Source organism: Mauremys mutica, chromosome 1 (genome assembly GCF_020497125.1).
Source record: "Mauremys mutica isolate MM-2020 ecotype Southern chromosome 1, ASM2049712v1, whole genome shotgun sequence".
Lineage (NCBI taxonomy): Eukaryota > Metazoa > Chordata > Testudines > Geoemydidae > Mauremys > Mauremys mutica.
In genome coordinates, this window is record NC_059072.1 from 269430772 (window position 1) to 269450736 (window position 19965).

Consider the following 19965-nt stretch of genomic DNA (forward strand, 5'->3'; position numbering starts at 1 on the left):
AAGATGAACATAGTAATACATGACATGGCTGCAACACCACTGCATGTTGTTGTATATCAGGGGTCGGCAACCTCTGGCACGTGGCTCACCAGGGTAAGCACCCTGGCAGGCCGGGCCAGTTTGTTTACCTGCCGCATCAGCAGGTTCGGCCGATCGTGGATCCCACTGGCTGTGGTTTGCCGTCCCAGGCCAATGGGGGTGGCGGGAAGCCATGGCCAGCACATCCCTCAGCCCGCAGAACTTCCTGCCACCCCCATTGGCCTAGGATGGTGAACCACGGCCAGTGGGAGCCGCGGTCCGCCGAACCTGCCGACGTGGCAGGTAAACAAACTGGCCTGGCCCACCAGGGTGCTTACCCTGGCGAGCCACGTGCCAGAGGTTGCCGACCCCTGTTATATATAAGCATTCCTGCTATTGTTCTGTTAGCTGCCATTTGCTTCCCTCACAGGCTTCAGGGGGACTCAGTGGACGGGGCCTAACAGCTAGACATTAAGAAAATAATACTCCTGGCTTTGGAGAGTAGATTTATATCAGTCCTTATCAAATTATGGTCCATGGTCCACCTGTAGGCTGCAGAGCCCTTTGGGCTTGTCTGCAAAATGAAACTTTTGACAATTAAGCATTGGGGGATTAAGACACTGGGAGGGGAGGTGGGTCCATGAGGGAATCTTTTTCTTACAAAGTATCCTGCAATGGAAGTTGACATACGCTGACTTAGGACATATTGTTATTTTTTTTTCATAGTTACATCTTAGGCTATTGGCTACACTCGGACTTTGGTTGCTAAAACTTTTGTTGGTTAGGGGTGTGAAAAAACAACAAAAGTTTCACCAGCAAAAGCGCCGGTGTGGAGGAGGAGAGGGAGGAGAGCATCTCCCACTGTCATTACTACCGCTGCTCATTGGGGGTGGTTTCATTATGCCGATGGGAGAGCTCTCTCCCATTGCATAAAGCAGCTACACAGGATACCTTACAGCAGCACAGATGCAGTGGTACAGGTATCCCACTGTAAGGTTTGGAGTGTAAACATAACTTAAGACAAAAGACATCCAGTTCAGTTCAAACTTGAAGGGTTTGTTACTGTTTCTGTGGCTGTCTAATTTTCATCTACCAGCTTGTTTCCACAAATAGGTAATGGTTAATAAAGCTGCAAGGTGGGTTTGAACCTGTATCACAGCAGTAAGGAACTGCATTCATTGGGCACTCAGGACTAGAACTGTGCAAAGGAGTGAATTTTTGGTTTGCCGGCAGTTTCAAAAAATTGAAAAAAAAATTTCTGACCAAAATTTGTCAGAATTTTTGGTGAAGCAAAAAGTCAGAATTTTTTTTGGTTTCATGTTGTATGAAATACTTCGTTCAACCTGAAACAAAGTGTTTTGTTTCTATTTCAGGCATCTTTAAACATTTTAAAATGTAACAAGCAAAGGTAATTTGGAAACGAAGGACGAGATTCACCAGGAGACTTAAGTGCCGTCACGAAACCAAGGAGGAGCAGAGAGTGCTGCCACCCCTTGATAGCCAATAGCTTTGGAGCCACAACTTGAACTGAGGTTCCCACATCCCAGCTGAGTGCCCTAACTACTCAGCTATTGAAATGGGTATCTGTCAACTCTCCTGTCGAAGCCATTCCACTTTGTATAATTAATTAAATAGTCATTGGATCAGAGCATGAGTGATTCTCTAGTGTGGTGGTTAGGGCACTCATGGGTGGGGGACATCTGTGTGTTCCAGTTCCAGTGAAGGGCCTGGGGATTATCACTTTTCCTCACCTAAATCCCCTACGAATCTAGCTTTAAAAAAATCAAAATGTTTCAATTTGGAAAGGTAAAATCTAAAAACAACCTTTTTTTCCCTAACAAAAACAATTTGCCAAAATCAACACAAATTTGTGAAATGTTTGGTCAACCCGAATGCATTTTTCTGTGGAAAAATTTTTGGCCAAAATTTTTTTGCCTAGCCCTACTCAGAACCCATAGCTCAGGGGTCGGCAACCTCTGGCAGACGGCTTGCCAGGGTAAGCACCCTGGCGGGCTGGGCAAGTTTGTTTACCTGCCGCGTCGGCAGGTTTGACGGACCATGGCTCCCACTGGCCGCTGTTCGCCATCCCAGCCAATGGGGGCGGTGGGAAGTGCTGCGGGCTGAGGGATGTGCCGCGGGCCGTGGGAGCCACGATTGTCTGAACCTACCGACGCGGCAGGTAAACAAACTGGCCCGGCCCGCCAGGGTGCTTACCCTGGCAAGCCGCGTGCCAGAGGTTGCTGACCCCTGCCATAGCTCCTCCCTTCACCCCAGCAGCAGTACTCATAGCTGTTGCTAAACCAAATTGTAACCTTCCCTCAACATGCTCCCTGATCCAATCTGTCCACCACTTTCTCAGCAATGACTATCCACATGTGTTTCCCACTTGCTGAATCAATCTGTGAATTTAGCAATTTTCCAGCAACAGTCCTACCACAAAATAGTGATCCAACCTGACTTCAAAGTTGAAAATTACAGAAAAATTGCTGAAATATGAGAGCAGATGCCAAAGTTTCTGCAATCATGTGGTGTAAGGTCAGGCCTTCCACATGAGGCAACTAGGAAGGTTACATTTATTATATCTCAGCTATTTTTCAGTTTTACTCAACCAATAACCAAAAGGATTACCAATAAATAGTAAAATAGAGCTGAAATTCCAATATCTGCTACATCCTAAGAGAAGATCCCATGTGTAAATTGCTTCACTGTTTGTCGGTCACTACACAGGGACACTAACAAGTACTAAAGGGCTCTTTGTGATCTCAGAATAAATAATCCCACCTAGAATCTAAGCAATGAATAGTCTCCATGTTCAAATTCTGACACAATGTGAACATTCAAAATGACTCACACTCTAGATTTAATGGCACCTTGATGGTAAGTGCTCCCAGCTACTAGCTTTCCTTGGCAATTACTTTTTATGCCCTATTTCCATTTCAGTGCTTTAAGTGGTTTTGTAAACAAGCCTTAGAACACATAACCAGCTAACCATTCCAAGGCCAGATGTGGAATTAGTATGCTACTATCTGTGGAGGAGTCTTCCTCACCTAGCTTTGGTATGGCCATTCCAGCAGTCCTCTTCATTTGACATGCCAGCTGTCACTCTTTCATCCTTGCAGATAGTATATGGTAAAGTTGACCAGAACTTTTTTGAAAGCTTCAGTTTTTCTTTAATGTCTGTTACCTGATCAAGAGACAAGAGGCACACTTGGTTAAAGAGGACATCCATACTCACTGTTATTTTTAAGAAAAGAGTGTTTAATTCCATACTATTTGATGGTGGAGGTTAAGAAGATCAATGGTACTAAAAGTCAAATTCCTGTATTTCCAAGCAAGGCACATTGCATTTGGGTTGAATAAGCACAAATAATCCAAGACACCTTTAACTCACTCATCCTCAAGCTAGATGTTTTTAAACAGAGAGAAAAGGGATAGCAACAGAGAGAACATTTTGTTCTTCCCTATTCTCCTTTTTGACTGACGAGTTCTAAATTTCCATCCTCCCAATCATCAATCTGCCTGGTAGTCTAATAAATGCCAATTCAATAAAACAGTGTTTCATCAGATAAAATGTCTCACCCACTGATCTACTTGGTTTTGTAAATTGTCTAAATAATTATATTTAATTCTACATGTCTAGCTTCTAATAACTGTTGAACTGGTAGTGAACAGATGCAAAGTGCCCAAAAGCTGAGAGTAAAATGCAATAGATTTGGAGTCTGTGATGCTGAAAAGATTATATATATATATATATGTATGTGTGTGTGTGTGTGTGTGTATATATATATGTATATATATATATACACACACACACACACATACACATATCATATCATGTCATATCCACCTGTATAACTAGAGCCAGATAGATATTTATATGTAGACCTCAACTTCAAGAAATGATAGGACAGATTTAAAACAGGTCCCTGAAGTTGCAAGCTCCCTTCTGTGCAAGAGATTGCACCGGTTGGTATAAGCCAGCAAACCAGTGCAAACTTGCTTTCAGCATGTATTTGATGAATGTTCAGACCAAAATGTTATCAGTTTTTGTTTTGCATTTGGTTTACAAGGGCAGAAAATCTATAAATGTAGCTAAAAGGCACAACAAAGGGTAGGCTACAAAAGATTAATGGTATCATTGGGCTTGCAATGGTTGTTCTTATGGAAACAGATGCATTTCATATTAAATGTAATAGGATTATGGGGAACTTGTTGATTAGCTTTCAAAGGAAATCACTGAGTTTTATTCTTTAAAAACCAAGAAATAAAAGCTCTCCGTTCTTCCATTCAGTTTTAAGATAGGCTTTTCAGTGGTTAAGGTACAAGATTGTACTTGGCTATTTATCTCTTTCATCTTTTGTTCTGAAGACAGTGTAGCTCTCTGAACAAATGCCCCACACTGCTGTGTAATACTGAAACTCTGTCACATTATACTGCAGGTGACAGAAACATCTGAGAATATTGCATCTGAAGTACTGTGCACATTTTCAACAGTAACTGAATAACCAAGATTCTAAATAAGTACAAAAGTATTTTGCTGCATGACTTGTTGACAACAATTCCTGCAATGATAGAGATCTATATAAATCTCCTCCAACCCTAGTTGTTTAGTTTTAGTATCACACACTGCAGCAGCATGTGCAAGCCTTTTAGCTCTCAACAGGGGAGCCCTTTCAAGCCAAAAAATTACACACCAGATTATCGACACTAGGCAAACCCTCAGTGACTTTGTAAATGGTGTTGAGATAAATCAACACAATACATTACAGAATATTATATTAATTTCTCCTGGTCCTTGCTGGATCTTTTGGGTCTCTTGGAGCAGAGTGCCTGAGAAGTGAGTGGACAGGAATTCCTCCCACTCCAGTTTGCCTGGGACTGAGGGACAAAAACTGAGGTTTACTAGTGACTCAGCTAATCAAGGCAAGCAGCTCTGTTAACCCCCAGGTGCTCCCATACCAAGATGTAAATTCCACAGTGCAGTAGCTTGGATAAATTCTATACAATACTGTCTGGCTTGAAATGGGGGAAAATAGGCTGCAGAAAGCAGTAACTATTCCAATAAACTCCAGGAATTTAAAAGCAACAGGAGAACATTTCTAATCCAATGGCTGTGACTAACTATTTATTTAGGCTCACTGTGATGCCTGGTGAGCAGTTATTTACAGAAGTATTCCCACTGACATCAGTGCTGAGCTTGGATTCTCAGGAGTAGTGACTTATATCAGGAATGGGTTCTGACCCCTAAAACTTAGATTTTGATAGCCATATGAAAAAGAACATGACTGGCAATTTAGTACTGTACACTTTTATTTTGAGTCACAAAAGAGTAAATATCCTTTGGAAAGGGCTTTTCCTTCATTCACCCCTTTACGAAAGGCTTCCCTTCTGCTGTGCTAATCCTGCACTTCCACACAATTCTTAGTAAAGTCTCACAGTATTGTAAGGGATTTTAGTGGAAGTCCCATGGCTCAAACCCTGGATAAGGTTTTCAGAATATCCCTGTAAAAATGAACATGAGAGGCCCAGCTCCACTGTCATTTTTGCAAACATTATGCTGTTGTTGTACATGAGCTCTCTGTGTGCGCACTGCTTTACACCGCAGAGGAATGATGGATTATTAAACTTCATAATCATAGAGATTTTTCTGCAATACAAAAACAGATAAGACAAAGTAACAAGAGCCCACGTATAGCACATTGTAAACATTAACTCATTAATCCTCAAAGCTTTCCTCTGAAGCATTATCTTCATTTTGTAGCTGGGGGAAACGACAGAGAGAAATTTACATGACTTGGCCAAAGCACAATCCTAGTTCTTATATAGCACTTTTCTTCTATACCTCTCAAAGCACTTTACAAAGGATGTCCATATCATTACCCCCATTTTACAGACAGGGAAACTGAGGCATGGTGACTTGCCCAAATTAATATCAGTAGCCGAACCAAGGACTCCTAAACCATAGTTTAGAGTATGACCCACTAGACCACACGGGATAATGCTTACCACACCAGGTACCTGTGCTCTCCAATAATGTAGTTTCTTCCCTATCAGACACTTAGAAGAAGAGATACTGTACTGCTGTAATCACTGTGGAATGACAAATGTTTTGTTTCTAATGGTCCCCACTGTAGATACAATGTCTTAAAACTCAGATTATGGAAAGCTACACTCTAAAAATAAACATTTAAATTGTATTAGAGCGGGGAGTGTGGTAATGAATATTTTCACTTCCTAGCTATGTCCTTCTCTAGCCCGTTTTACTCTGACATTACACAGTGTTGAACCAGGGCATTGACACAACTCATCAAGTCTTTTATTCATTCACACCGTTTTACTGGGACTTCTGCTCATCCTTTTGAAGCATGGTAGCTATAGCTGGATTTGACAGGCTCAGCTGACCTGCTGTTCTTCCCCCATGAAGCTAACCTTGACTTTGGATTTTCTGGAAGTACAGTGCCATTTCTGTTAGCCATTAGTGGAGGAGGAAATGGTGATACAAACTATTTGAGGTTCCCTTTAAGAGACAGAGTGGAGGATGATGGTCATGTTTATTAGAGGAGTGGGTGGGTGAAATTCTGTGGCCTGCAAAGTACAGCAGGGTCAGACTAGATCAGGGGTCGGCAACCTCTGGCATGAAGCTCGCCAGGGTAAGCACCCTGGCGGGCCGGGCCAGTTTGTTTACCTGCCGCGTCGGCAGGTTCGGCAGACCGTGGCTCCCACTGGCCACAGTTCGCCATCTCAGGCTAATGTGGGTGGCAGGAAGCCGCAGCCAGCACATCTCTCAGCCCACGCCGCTTCCCGCCGCCCCCATTGGCACTATTGGTCAGCCTGGGACGGCAAACTGCAGCCAGTGGGAGCCGCGATCGGTCAAACCTGCCGATGCGGCAGGTAAACAAAGTGGCCTGGCCCGCAGCGAGCCACGTGCCAGAGGTTGCTGATCCCTGGACTAGATGGTCGTGATGGTCCTTTCTGGCCTTAAAGTCTATGAATCTATGTTCAATTACATGGTGTGAAAGCTGAGTGGATCAGAGATATATTTTAAATGTAAGTCAAGTAGCCTTAAAATACTGCACAGAATTGGGAAGACATAATTCTATGGAATTCATAACATTTTCCTGAGGGTTTCGGGCGACTTTAGTTGTGAGGTCATCCCAACCACATCAACAGAAAGTCTCCTATTAGTCGCCACAGTTATGTGTTCTCCACATCTTTTGAATATCAACAGCATTCTAAAAAAATACATATCAGATGTACTGTACCCCTAAGATGAGATAAAAGCCATTAAGGATTCAGCTAATATTTCTCACTTGTGGTTTATGAAGTTAGACTACTGTAGCCCACTCAGTGAGCTGTGGCCTTGTAAATGATTCCTTGGTATTTATTATTCTGTGATCTTTTCATCTGAATTAAGGATTATCTTTCAAGCTCCATTAGACTTTTATGAAAACATTTAAACAAAAGGCCTATGTAATTTTGATATTTTATATAGTTCCCTTTCGCTCTTTCTAGCAGGGATTGGCATTCAAATCTCTTTGAATGGGATTAAACTGATTTTTGCTTGTCAGATTTTAGGATCTATTTTGAACAATTCATCCAAACATTATTTTGAAAGTGTTGATCTGAGCTGCAGTAGCTGTCCGTCATAAGAAAAGGGACTTACAAATTGCCACCCACAAAAATATTAGATTTCTGGTTCATTAGTGCATGTATATTTGGTGATGGGTTTGAAAATTGTACAAAGTTAGCCTGGCCCGCCTCTGTAATTGTTAACAGAAAGAGTTACTGTGTGAGTGAGAGATGTTAAATGTTTGAGCATGAATTTAGCAATCCTTCAAGGGCAGGGGCGGCTATATGTATTTTGCTGCCCCAAGCATGGCAGGCAGGCGGCTTTTGGCGGCGCGCCTGCGGAAGGTCCGCTGGTCATGCGGATTCAGCGGCGCGCCTGCGGGCGGTCCGCTGGTCATGTGGATTCAGCGGCGTGCCTGCAGGAGGTCTGCTGGTCATGCGGATTCGGCGGCGTGCCTGCAGGAGGTCCGCTGGTCATGCGGATTCGGCGGTGTGCCCGCGGGAGGTCCGCTGGTCACGCAGATTTGGTGGCACACCTGCGGGCAGTCGGCCGGTCACACGGATTTGGTGGCGCGCCTGCGGGCAGTCCACTGGACACGCAGATTCAGTGGCACGCCTGTTGGAGGTCTGCTGGTCACGTGGATTCGGCGGCGCACCTGCAGGAGGTCTGCTGGTCACATGGATTCGGCAGCATGCCTGCAGGAGGTCCGCTGGTGCCACGCCATTGGCATTCCCGCCACCAAATTGCTGCCGAAGCCGTGGGACCAGTGGACCTCCTGCAGGCGCGCTGTCAAAAGCCGCCTGCCTGCCACCCTCACAGTGACTGGCAGGCCACCCCCCGCGGCTTGCCGCCCCAGGCACACACTTGCTGCGCTGGTGCCTGGAACCGCCCCTGTTCAAGGGGCTCTTAAGCACTGAGAAGAAGGATGGACTTGTGGTTAAAGGTATTAGCTTGGGACTCAGGAGATCTAGGGTCATTTCCTAGCTTGCCACAGACTTCCTATGTGACCTTGGACAAGTCACTTAGGTACTATGTCAGCAAAACACTTGGACATGTGTTTTATTTCATCCCTGTTCAGCAAAGCATCTGCTTAACTTTAAGCATGTTAGTTCCTTTGAAGTTCAAAGCATAAACTGAGAGTAAGACACTACCATTCTGATTTTTCAACTTACCTTGTACACAAGATTACAAAGCAGTCAAGTATCAGGCCCTTAAATCTATAGGGAACACAATCCCAGAATGATTAGCTCTATCATAGAAAAACACCCGCTAACTCCTACTATTCAGAACAGATAATTTGGGTTAATTAAGAAATGTAACAAGAATAATAAAGGCTTGACAACAAAATGATGACATTTCATTAATATGGACCCAGGAGAAATCTACCCAACTATTTTTGAATTGTGTATTCGCAGTTAGGAATTAACCACACAATCATCTGCTTTGGGTAACAGTCTGTTGAACATCATACAGGTAGTAACATGAGCAAGACTCAGGCATTGTTTTAAGAAGAAATGTTTCCTATTACTCTTCCCCTCTGACATTTTTTGTGCCACCTTTTTATGGTTATTCTGCAAATTTCAGATGTTTTTGTATTTTAAATTTAAGTGGGAAGCTAAGTTTGCCTTTCTGTTGAAATGTTCTTCCAAGGGAGGCCCAGAGAGTCTAAAGCAGTGATACTCAGACTGCGGCTCATGAGTCACCAGTGGCTCTTCAATGTGTCTTCGGCGGCTCATTGCAGTACATGATATTAAAACATGGTGTGATTTAATTATTAACCAATCAGGATGTTTTTACTAAGTTATTAACCGATTTAGTTATCAGCTTACACTGAATTATTAATTTATTTGCTGTGAGAATTATATATATATATAAACTAAATATTTCCTTTGTCATACTGTTTAAATATGACTATATAGATCAGGAATCGGCAACCTTTGGCACGCGGCTTGCCAGGGTAAGCACCCTGGCGGGCCAGGCCGGTTTGTTTACCTGCCACGTCAGCAGGTTTGGCTGATTGCGGCTCCCACTAGCCACTCCCACTAGGCCAATGGGGGCTGCGGGAAGTGGCGGCCAGCACATCCCTCAGCCTGCGCAGCTTCCCGCAGCCCCCATTGGCCTGGGATGACGAACTGCGGGTGCTTACTCTGGCGAGCTGCGTGCCAAAGATTGCCGATTCCTGATATAGATAATGTTTTCACCCCTCAGCCACGAGGCCGAGAAGTACTATAGTAAATGTAACAATGAATTCATACTACCGAGGCTCCTTTGGGTAATGTTGATCACTAATTTGGCTCCTGAACAACTGAGGTCTGAGTATCACTGAGTATCACTGGTCTACAGCCAAAATCCAGGGTTGGCTTTTATCCCTCTCAGCTCTGTGCGTAAATCCCCCACTAGTCACCAAGAGATGTAGTGTCAGCAGGAGTAACTCTCTCAGAGCTTTCTCGGCAAAATTCTGCCCTTAAGTAAATCGTGGTGTAAATGGTCAGAAAATGTTTTAAGTGGGTATGCTCTGTAAAGCGCTGGAAGCAGCGCGGGCCAAGGGACTTACTGGCCACTGCTTCCAGCAGCTCCCATTGGCCCAGAGCAGCGATCCCCGGCCAGTGGGAGCCGCGATCGGCCGGACCTGTGGACAGGGCAGGTAAACACACCGGCCCGGCCCGCCAGGGGCTTTCCCTACACAAGCGGCGACCCCAGTTTGAGAATCCCTGATTTAAGTCATGTGTTGCGTAGTGAAGTGCACATCCTATGCGGGTTAAATGGTAAGGGCGAGGGAATGCGCAGATCATTGTGATTTGATTTCTACTATGTCATGTAAGCCAAACACTGTCCATGAATTTCATTCACTGATTTGGATTTATGGTCACTAGGGATTTAATCTGAAAGCATTCTAAAACTAATGGCCAGCAATTCTGTTTAGAGCAACATATTCAGTGTGCTTGTGGCATGTACAGTGTATCTGACTATTTATTGTTTATGTCTATCATTATGGTGTGATATTAAGTATAAGAATAGTATGTCAAAAGCTTAAAAGTATATTGCTGGTAAGTATTTTTAGTGACAATTGTTCACTAGCCATATAAACATACTGAATAAAAATGATATGTGCACTGCTTTCCTTTGATTTCATTCAACTTCATTCCTACCAGCTTGGTTGAAATAAACTATTGATCCATATGACTGTTAGGGTGCACAGCCCATGGTAGTGCTTCTGTCAACAGCTATGACTGAATGAGACAACTTTAATTATAGTCTTTTATTTTTGTTGTTTTTCAAACATTACTGAGCCTTTCTTAGGTTACCTTCTCCCCGACCTCCTTCACTCCTCCCCCACAAAATCATCAACTTCCTTAGTAATTAAATGGCAACTTCCACAATTTGAATTTTCCAATGATGCCGGCTGAAAGTGACCATGATAATGGGTGCAGGTTGTTTAATTTTAATAGAAATTAGGTTCATGAGAGTCTGGATCAGTTAAACAGAGGTTTGTAAATGGACCCATAATTGAATTAATTGGAGGTCAGCTTCAGTATTTTGGTATTATCACTATAGGCGCTCATTGCGCCTAATTTTTAACTTATACAGTATAATGATAATGGTAAGAATTACTAAAAGATCACCTCCTTAAGAACTATAGACTGCAAAAAAATAAACAAAAAGTGCGTAGTTTTTGAGGCAGGGAAGGGCCCTGATCTAGCTTTAAAAACAGAGTAAGTTGAGAATTTGTTCTATCCAGGTTATTTCCATACATTATCTATATTAGTATTTCCTAATAAAATAGATTTAAAAGCCAAGTGGTTGCTGAACCACACACTTAGTTGTGAATTATTTTCAGCCTTTTAAAAATGTAACTGTATATCAAGTTGATTCTGGAGGGATTATAAATCACAGGCTGGCAGATTGCCTGTTGTTACAGCTGTATGCGTTCATGTGTGCATATGGCCCCCTTTTGTGCTCAGAAGCCTCGGAGTCGCACAAGCCTCAAGATGGCACTATTGGTCAGCCTTTTCCCCTTTCTTACAACCACATGCTACATACAAATTATTTCACCGAGAGTAAAATCTTAGATTGTTCCACTGCATATAAAACTGACAACCCTGTTATTTTAAACTTGAAACTGACAGGCTGTTATTTTAATGAGGTCTGCCAGTGCCAAGGTTAACCAAAGCTTTATTTCCCTACAAAATGTTAAGGCCAGGGTTCTAAAAAAGGGGCTGTGAAATTTTATGGGTATTGATACTTTCTCAGCATGCATGAGTTCTAAGAATTTCACCAGGATGCCTGTACAACAAATACTTGGGTTTTTAAATGATTGACTTTGTAACATAAAGCCATCTAAAATTCTTCCAATAACTCCCTTATCATGATTCATGTTTCTGCAGAGAAAAGGCGATGACAGCTCTTCTAATCAAGGAGAAATGGTAAATCAGTTTTAAAACACAAATAGACACTTTGGTAATTTATAAAACAAAACTAATGAGCTAGGAGACATTCTAAGGCAAGAATGCTCTCCCCTTAGTATTTAAAATGAAATGAAATGAAGGGATTTTGATCTGTGAGAAAAACTCATGTCTCTTGACAAGTAAAACTTAGGGACAGATTCTGTTCCTTTAATCATAGTAAGTAGAACAATACTTGACTACTAATTTTGCTGATTTCATAGATCCTCAAAGGTGAAGGTATTTAGGTTCCTAACTTCCCCTGATTTCAATGTTACTACTCAGCGTGGGTAAGGGTGCAGAATCCCAAAAGCACAGATGGGCCAGAAGTGTGAAATGTGTACAGGAGGTTGAACCCACAAAAGTCTCAGGGTCTTCAGATCCAGAAAACTGACTTTCTGTTAGCAAGAGAGGCTTTTTTTCCATTCTGAAACTGGGGTTTTAAAGCGAGAGCTGGAGCTCATTATATAGTTTTAAATAAAATGATTTCCAGCCAGGTATGGTTAAACTTTCACTTTTCATGCTGAGCAGGACAGCCATCTGTGGGCTAACAAATACTTGTGCCCAGTTTTATGTGCATGTTTCAGTGCTTGTGCAAGACGTTGGCCTGTCAACCCTGGAGACTAAAGCCATCTGTCTCCTCACAGAGCAGCTCCAGCCCTGGCAGTGGCAGTGCAAGCTGACCCACAAATGCCCTGCTGTTGTGTCTCAACACCAATCTGGAAGCACTATCTATAATGAAGAGATGGTAGAACAATCCTTCTAGCTCATTTAAGTCCAGAGCCCCTCTGCTAGGAGTGCCACAAAGCAGGTTACCAAATGGAGCCAAATGTCTTTTTTTTTTTATAGGGACACTTGTTCACTGAAAAATGGATTTAGATCATTCCACTCATTCCACATAAACCACCAGCTGGTAATGACTTTCCAGTCCTCAGTGACTCATAGGTGATTTGAACCTGGGATGCAGAAGGGAAAAGCTTTATATTCAATTACTAATTTTCTGACTCATCTAAGAGCCCATTGTGACAGACTGACGATATCCTGGTCAAACCTTATGGAATTAAAGTGAACTCTACGGAATTAAGTTAAGCCTTATTGAATGACGTTTCATATCTTTGGAGTTCAATGTATTAAAAATGCAGTTGTTTATGTGTTATTGAGAGATTGTACATATCTCCATGGGAAGGGTAAATAGGAGAACAGCAAGGAGTGATTAGGCAAATTTATTCAGGTTGTAACATCTCCAGAGGAAAAAACCACCCCCCGGAAAGATGCACATACACTAGTTCAGATTGGAGTCATCAGGGATCCTCAGGTAAAGAAAGGATTTTTGGATAAATAGTCTGGTTTTTAAACTGGCTCAGGGCCTGCTTTTGAATCGAGCAAATGGACAGGACTTGTTGTCCATGGTGGGTGCCAATCCTTATCCCTAATCACCAACCAGAACACTTATCAGAGTGAGGCGGTGATCTCAGATGAGTGTGTAGGTTCTTTGATTGTTTTAAATGTTTTTTTCTGTAGTGTTTTTACCTTAAGAATAAAATAGGCTTGTGCAGAAAAAGCTGTGCGGTACCTATAACTGTGGGCAGTCACCGTGTTAACTGTCTCTGAAGGAAAAGGAAACCGGTGTGCTGGGGCAGCCTGCCTCTTCTGGAAATAACACAGTGAAGGCAGGGAAGTGTGCAGCTGAAAATTCCCCTGTCAGAAGGGAGAGAGACTCAGGTCTCCACTCAAGAAAGGAAGTGGTTGGGGAGCTGGAAGCCTGAGCATGTGTGCCCTTGCTGGACCACTGAGGGGGAATGCAAGTGCCGTTGCCCTGAAATGTGACACCCATTTCCAAAATTATTTCCAATGGCAGACTTGTTAAATAGTGTCGCAGGGCGATTTCCTCAACTCCCAATATAGTCATCGTAGTAATAATAACAACAATAACAACAACAATTACTGTTATTTTTAACCACTATCAGTGTTACTGAAAGTGGTTCCTGTATTCTGGGATAGTTTAAAATGTAAATTAAAGACCCTTATGCAGGAGATTGGGAAGAAATCTAAAGACTGAAGAGACTTCTAGCAAATTTGGCATGATTTTAAATATGACATTTTGGGGGACAACTGACAGAACAGCATGGGCTAAATCAGGGGTCGGCAACCTTTCAGAAGTGGTGTGCCAAGTCTTCATTTATTCACTCTAATTTAAGGTTTCATGTGCCAGTCATACATTTTAACCTTTTTAGAAGGTCTCTTTCTAGAAGTCTATAATATATAACTAAACTATTGTTGTATGTAAAGTAAATAAGGTTTTTAAAATGTTTAAGAAGCTTCATTTAAAACTAAATTAAAATGCAGAGCCCCCCAAACCAGTGGCCAGGACCCAGGCAGTGTGAGTGCCACTGAAAATCAGCTTGCATGCCACCTTTGGCACGCGTGCCATAGGTTGCCTACCCCTGGGCTAAATCTACAGCTGGCAAGGGGGTTGTATCCACTGAACCAGCTCTGAATTTGGGCCTGTGTACTTAAATATCTATCTCTGACCAAACTGTGTTGTGCATGACGTTAAAGAAATACCATTCCCTTTGTCAAATGGAAGCTGCTATTACAAAAAGAAAAGAAAAGAATTCAATCCCCTGAAATGGGAAACTGAAGGGACCTGTAAAATCTTTTCCTATAATAACTGAGAACAGTGCTAAAAAGCTGGACTGTAAATCTGATTCAAGCAAATCCAAAGCACTCACAGGAATCAGCTTTTTATTGCAGATAAGTATAAAAACCGCATCGGAAGCATACTGGAATCTTAAAGATAAAGTGCCAGAGGCTTTTCTACTACAAGACTTAGCAGCTAAGCACTGATACTTCAAGAACAAGCCTTCATCTCTCCAAGAAGAAAGCTAATGCAAAATAATATCTAATGCCAACAATCAGTAATAAAGTAATTCTTATTTTTCAACTTCTATGCCCTTTCAGCTACTCCAGAAATGTTTATCTGATATTGGTGATGAAATTGGTGATCCTTTCGACACACTTTGATGATTTTGGGGTATATTTCTTCTTTTGAGACACAGAGAGTTACACACTTAATTACCACTTCAGACTATGGGAATGATGCACAAATCACTTTTAATAGAGATGAGTATGCTATTCACAAGTGTTTTGTGGGGAAGCACAAGTCAGATTCACACATTTGGCTTCTAGATCATGCCCGTTTGACTAACTCTAAAAATTGTGTGCTGTAGATTGAGAGATGAGAAATACTGACATACCTCATTTCTTCTAGTCATTACCTGTTAGTATGATTGCATTGCAATCCTGATTATATAAAGATCTCAGGGGACACCCATAACCTTATATATATGGGGACCCCCCATAATCAGGGGTTCACAAACATAAAGGCAGACAGACCAATAGGCTTTAAAGTCTGTGCTCTTGGTCCCTTCCTACCCCCAACCTCCTGCCGTGCATGTTTCCAAGCCTGCAGACTAGCTCTTCACGGTTACTACATGGCTTCCCCAAGCTAGGTTGGCTCTGGAGAGGAAGATGTACTCAGGGGACCCATATGGCAATGAAGAGGACAGAGGAGAAAGCTGGCTGGATTGTCTTAGTGCAACACAGGAGGATGTAACTGGGGATTTTGATTAATCATCTGTCTTAGAGTTTTATACTGCTGCCCACCACCACAGTATCTGAGGGTATGGCTACACCTGCAGCTGTACAGCACTGGGAGTTAAACCTGTCTTTGTACAGCTGAGTAGCGAAAGCGCTGCAATCTGGCCACACTGACAGCTACCAGAACACTGTCGTGGCCACATTTGCAGCATTTGTAGCGGCATTGGGAGCAGTGCATTATGGGCAGCTATCCCAGTGTTCAAGTGGCTGCAACATGCTTTTCAAAAGAGAGGGGTGGGGTGCAGTGTGACAGGGAGTGTGGGGGAGAGAGAGAGTGGATTTTTGGAGCCGACACTCTGTCAGCAGCTGCCTTGCAAGTTCCGACCCGTTCACTGAAAGCAAATAGCTCTCTTTGTTTTTTTCCTCACAGACCAGATAAGCAGCCTCCCCGAAACGGACCTCCACCTCCCTCCCTCCCGCCGCGCTGCTTCTCTCCTCAAGCCCCTTCCTTCCCCTGTCTTCAAGCAAACACTAGCTGTGAGCGTTCCAAAGGGAGCCCCCTGCCCTCCTCTGCTCATTCACAGCAAACAGTAGCTGTGTTTTGTTTTTTTTGATAAGCAGCTCCGGGAGCCCCGAGTTCACAACAAAACAAAGAGAGGCATCACAACAAAACAAAGAGAGTTATCTTTACTTAAAAGGATTATGGGAAGCTTCCGGAGGTCAGTCACAGAGTACTAAGATTATTCCCTGTTTACACTGGCGCCCCAGGGCTGCAGCAGCAGCGCTATTCTCTTTATTCCTCTCGTGGAGGTGCAGTACAACCAGCGCTGTAGCCAGGGAGATACAGCGCTGTATGTGCCTTGCCAGTGTGGACGGGGAGTGAGTTACAGCGCTGTAAAGCCACCACCAGCACTGTAACTCTCAAGTGTAGCCAAGGCCTGAGATGTCTTCCATTCAACATTGATCTCCACCGTGGAGTCCCAGCAGACTTCATGGAGTCTCTGGCACGTCTTCCCTTTCAAGGTCAAAACTCTGCTTGGGGTAGAGTGTTTGGTTTTCATTTATTTATTTTTGGTATGGGGTTAAGGGCAGAGGGGATGTCAATGTTGTGTCATTCTTATGGAGGAAAGGCCTTTTCAAAGAGATCAATCAATCAGTCGGAGCTCAATTAACATTTTAATCAAACAGATTAGTAAACCTAATTTTAAATGTAGTTATGTCTTGGGTCAGAATCAAAAGGTTAATGCTAGTTGAAGGGGCTGTGAAGAATAAGAAGTTATATCTGGTATCACGCTGTATTTGTAGATGCATCTCAAAACCATATTGACCTTTTTAACAGACATACCACAACAGGCAGCCATATTACAGAAACCCACACTTCATTTGCCTCTGCTATCACCCACCATTATTGCTTCCAAGTCTCTGCCTCTCAGTGGTCTGATCCTGCAGAACTGAGATCCATCGGAGATTCACCATTTTCAATAAGTGCAGGACCTGTCTCATTGACTTTTGTATTTTGTGTTCTGGATTATTTTTCCCCACATAAATGATTCTGCATTTTTCAAATGATTGGGGGGAAAAATCAGGAAGGAATTAAAAATTAACATAGAGGCTTTTTAGTACTGCATGAACTGATCCTGCTGACACAGAAACTTATTGTGTTACTTTTGGTGAAACTTATTCTCCAGAAACCCCAAGAAAGATGGATCATTTCATTTTCATGATGGGCCTGAGGAGCAGAGAGGATACAACGTTCTTGCATGACATCAGACACAAATATCATTTGTTAAAACATCGAATTCCAAAAAAGATAGTTGCAGAGAACTTGGATTAAAGACAAAAAGAACGTTTTCTGAGGCAATAAAAGCCAAGAAGCATTCAGATTTGCTGTCACTGGCTTGTAAGCTTCAGTTCTGCATAGAATGAATTCCAAATATAATACGTACAGCAGGAGAAAGTCTTATCAGGGAAACAACCTGACTCAGAGGGAGATAGACTTAAACTGCATATCCAGCACATGACACATACTGGTGATCTTCTGCATACCTTCCTACTGCAGAAAAGGGAAGGGTGTCCTCCAGTGATGTACCAGTATGTAGGGATGCTCTCTAATGACCTCTTGTGCTGTGGTTACGTGCTCCAGGTAAACAGTTAAGGGCTCTTGTCTGCAGCCCTTGGACAAAGCCTCGCTGGATTCAGGCTTGAAAACTTAAAAGTTCACTACAGCCTCTCTCCACCTCTGCCCCCAAAGTAAGCAGTAGCAATGCACATTTTCCATAAAAGAGGCATGATTTTTATGTGATTACTTCCAGACCCTTTTGTTTTTCTTTTCCTAATCCCTCTGATTTACATGGATGATTTTGTTCACTCCACCTGGAATTTCCCTGTAACGCCCACTGCTGTATCATAATGAGGTAGATACAGCCACCTGACTATGACTAAAGGAGCTGATCCCCTATATCCAGTGTAGTCAAAAGTCTATTGAAATTGCATTAATGAGAAACAGAAGAGGAGGACAGAGAAAGTGATAGAATGTATATTACTGGATCTTAAACCCTACCCCTGATTCAGACTCAAACCCTGAACAATAGACAAAATTTAATTTGGCCCAGATCTAAACAATACCACCTTTGCCCATCTCTGGCTGAATTACTGCTGTCCTGAACAAACAGTGTGCATGTGGATTGATAGAAATTTGATTGTACCAGAATATCAAGAACTATTCTCATTAGATTTCAATCACACAAATGGCAGAAACCTTGTGAGATTAGCTGATCTCCTGTTTCACGAGATTTCAGCCAGTCTGGGCTGAAATCCCATGAGATCATGTGTTCTTGCAAGATTGCAGTGAGATCTAAACTGGAATCAGGAAATAGGTGCCTGCTAGTTTTTGATTCATTCTGAAACTAAAACCATTGGGGCTGGTCCATATATGGGGATTTGAGTTGGAGGCCTAGAACTCTGAAATTTTGAGCAATTTGGATTCAAGGTTCATATTTTGCCTCATTCATAAATAGAATGCAAGTTGCATAACACCCTTCATAGCCTAATTTGGGAATGCTGAAGGGCAAGTGACACTGAACGTGTAGAACAGACTAGGTGTTGCATCTGGTGTAAACACCATAAGTGTATTGAATAATCCTAACCCAGTCACATAACCCCAGCTCTCTAGACCCTCCCATTATTCCATCTCTGTTGTTATTTGTATTATGGTAGTACCTAGAGGCCTCAGTTGAGCTCCTGGCCCCATAGTGCGAGGTGTTATACAAACAGAGAGTGACAGATCCTGCCCCAAGGAATGTACAGTCTAAACAGAGAAGACAGATCATTCTTATTTCACAGATTAAGTAGCTCAGTCACAGAAGGATTTACCTACAGTCACACAGCCACTCTCTGGGAGAGGCAGAAACTGAATCCACGCCTTCACAGTCCCAGCCCATTACCTTAACCACAAGACCATGATGGGTTTTACTTTCCGCTAAGGGACTGTGATGCTGTAGGCAACCAGACCAAAAGAGATCTAAGTGAGATTTTGTGTAAACTGCCATCTCACTTAGACTCATCTAGCAGAATCCTTTTAGATTAGCCTGGGAAATTTAGCTTGTACTAATTGCCCTGGTACATTAAAAAAAAAATCCCCCCTCCCTGCAAATTCTCTCCTGTAGAAATATGCTTTTAAGGTTCAGATAAACGAAGGTGACCTTTTTTCTTTGTTTTTAATTTTTCCAGCACTCTGCATTTCAGGGCTCCATCTGGGAAACCAAAACAGAAGTGCCCAGAACACATGCCCTGACTAATCCAATAGAAATTGCCCAATTTTGCAGATGCAAAAGGTTTGGATGTGTACACAAACTTTATGGGCGTTTCTCTGAGCTTCAGTTACACAGACTCACTGTTCTGCCTAGGGAACCATGCTGAAAAGGGTAGTAAAGGGGTACATCTGCCAAACCCTGAGCATCTGCTACTGCCTAAGAAAATCTAACAAATACTACTCTGCTCTAAGAACCACAGCGCCACCTGTGGTTGCCTGATAGCAACCTTTCTCCACAGCTGCTGGCCACCTGTCAGTGGAAAACTAGAGAATTTGAAGTTGCTCCCTGCATGCAGGCTGCTTAGAAGGAGTGGTGGTTACTACCAGTGGTGCTGGCAGCCTTATACACATTATGCATGGTGCATCCCATTGGCAAGGGCGAAGAGGAGCAGTGGTGGCCCTCTCACTGCCCACTCAGGTTTGGCCCTTTGGCCCTCCATTGTGACAGGGGAATAGCAGGATCGAAACTGAGTGAGTGGCGTTGTGACCTGGTGCATGGGGGTTGCAGCTCCACTCAGGGAGAT

At 42.9% G+C, this 19965-nt stretch overlaps 1 protein-coding gene across 3 annotated transcripts in view; it reads right to left on the reverse strand.

Moving 5' to 3' along the window:
• GPC6 (glypican 6) overlaps positions 1 to 19965 on the reverse strand; it is a 1140547-nt gene that overhangs the window by 20744 nt on the left and 1099838 nt on the right. For all 3 annotated transcript variants that reach the window (XM_045010084.1, XM_045010090.1, XM_045010100.1), the window contains one exon: positions 3066 to 3202. In XM_045010084.1, coding sequence (XP_044866019.1) covers positions 3066 to 3202 — 137 coding nt within the window. The remainder of the gene's footprint in view (positions 1 to 3065; positions 3203 to 19965) is intronic.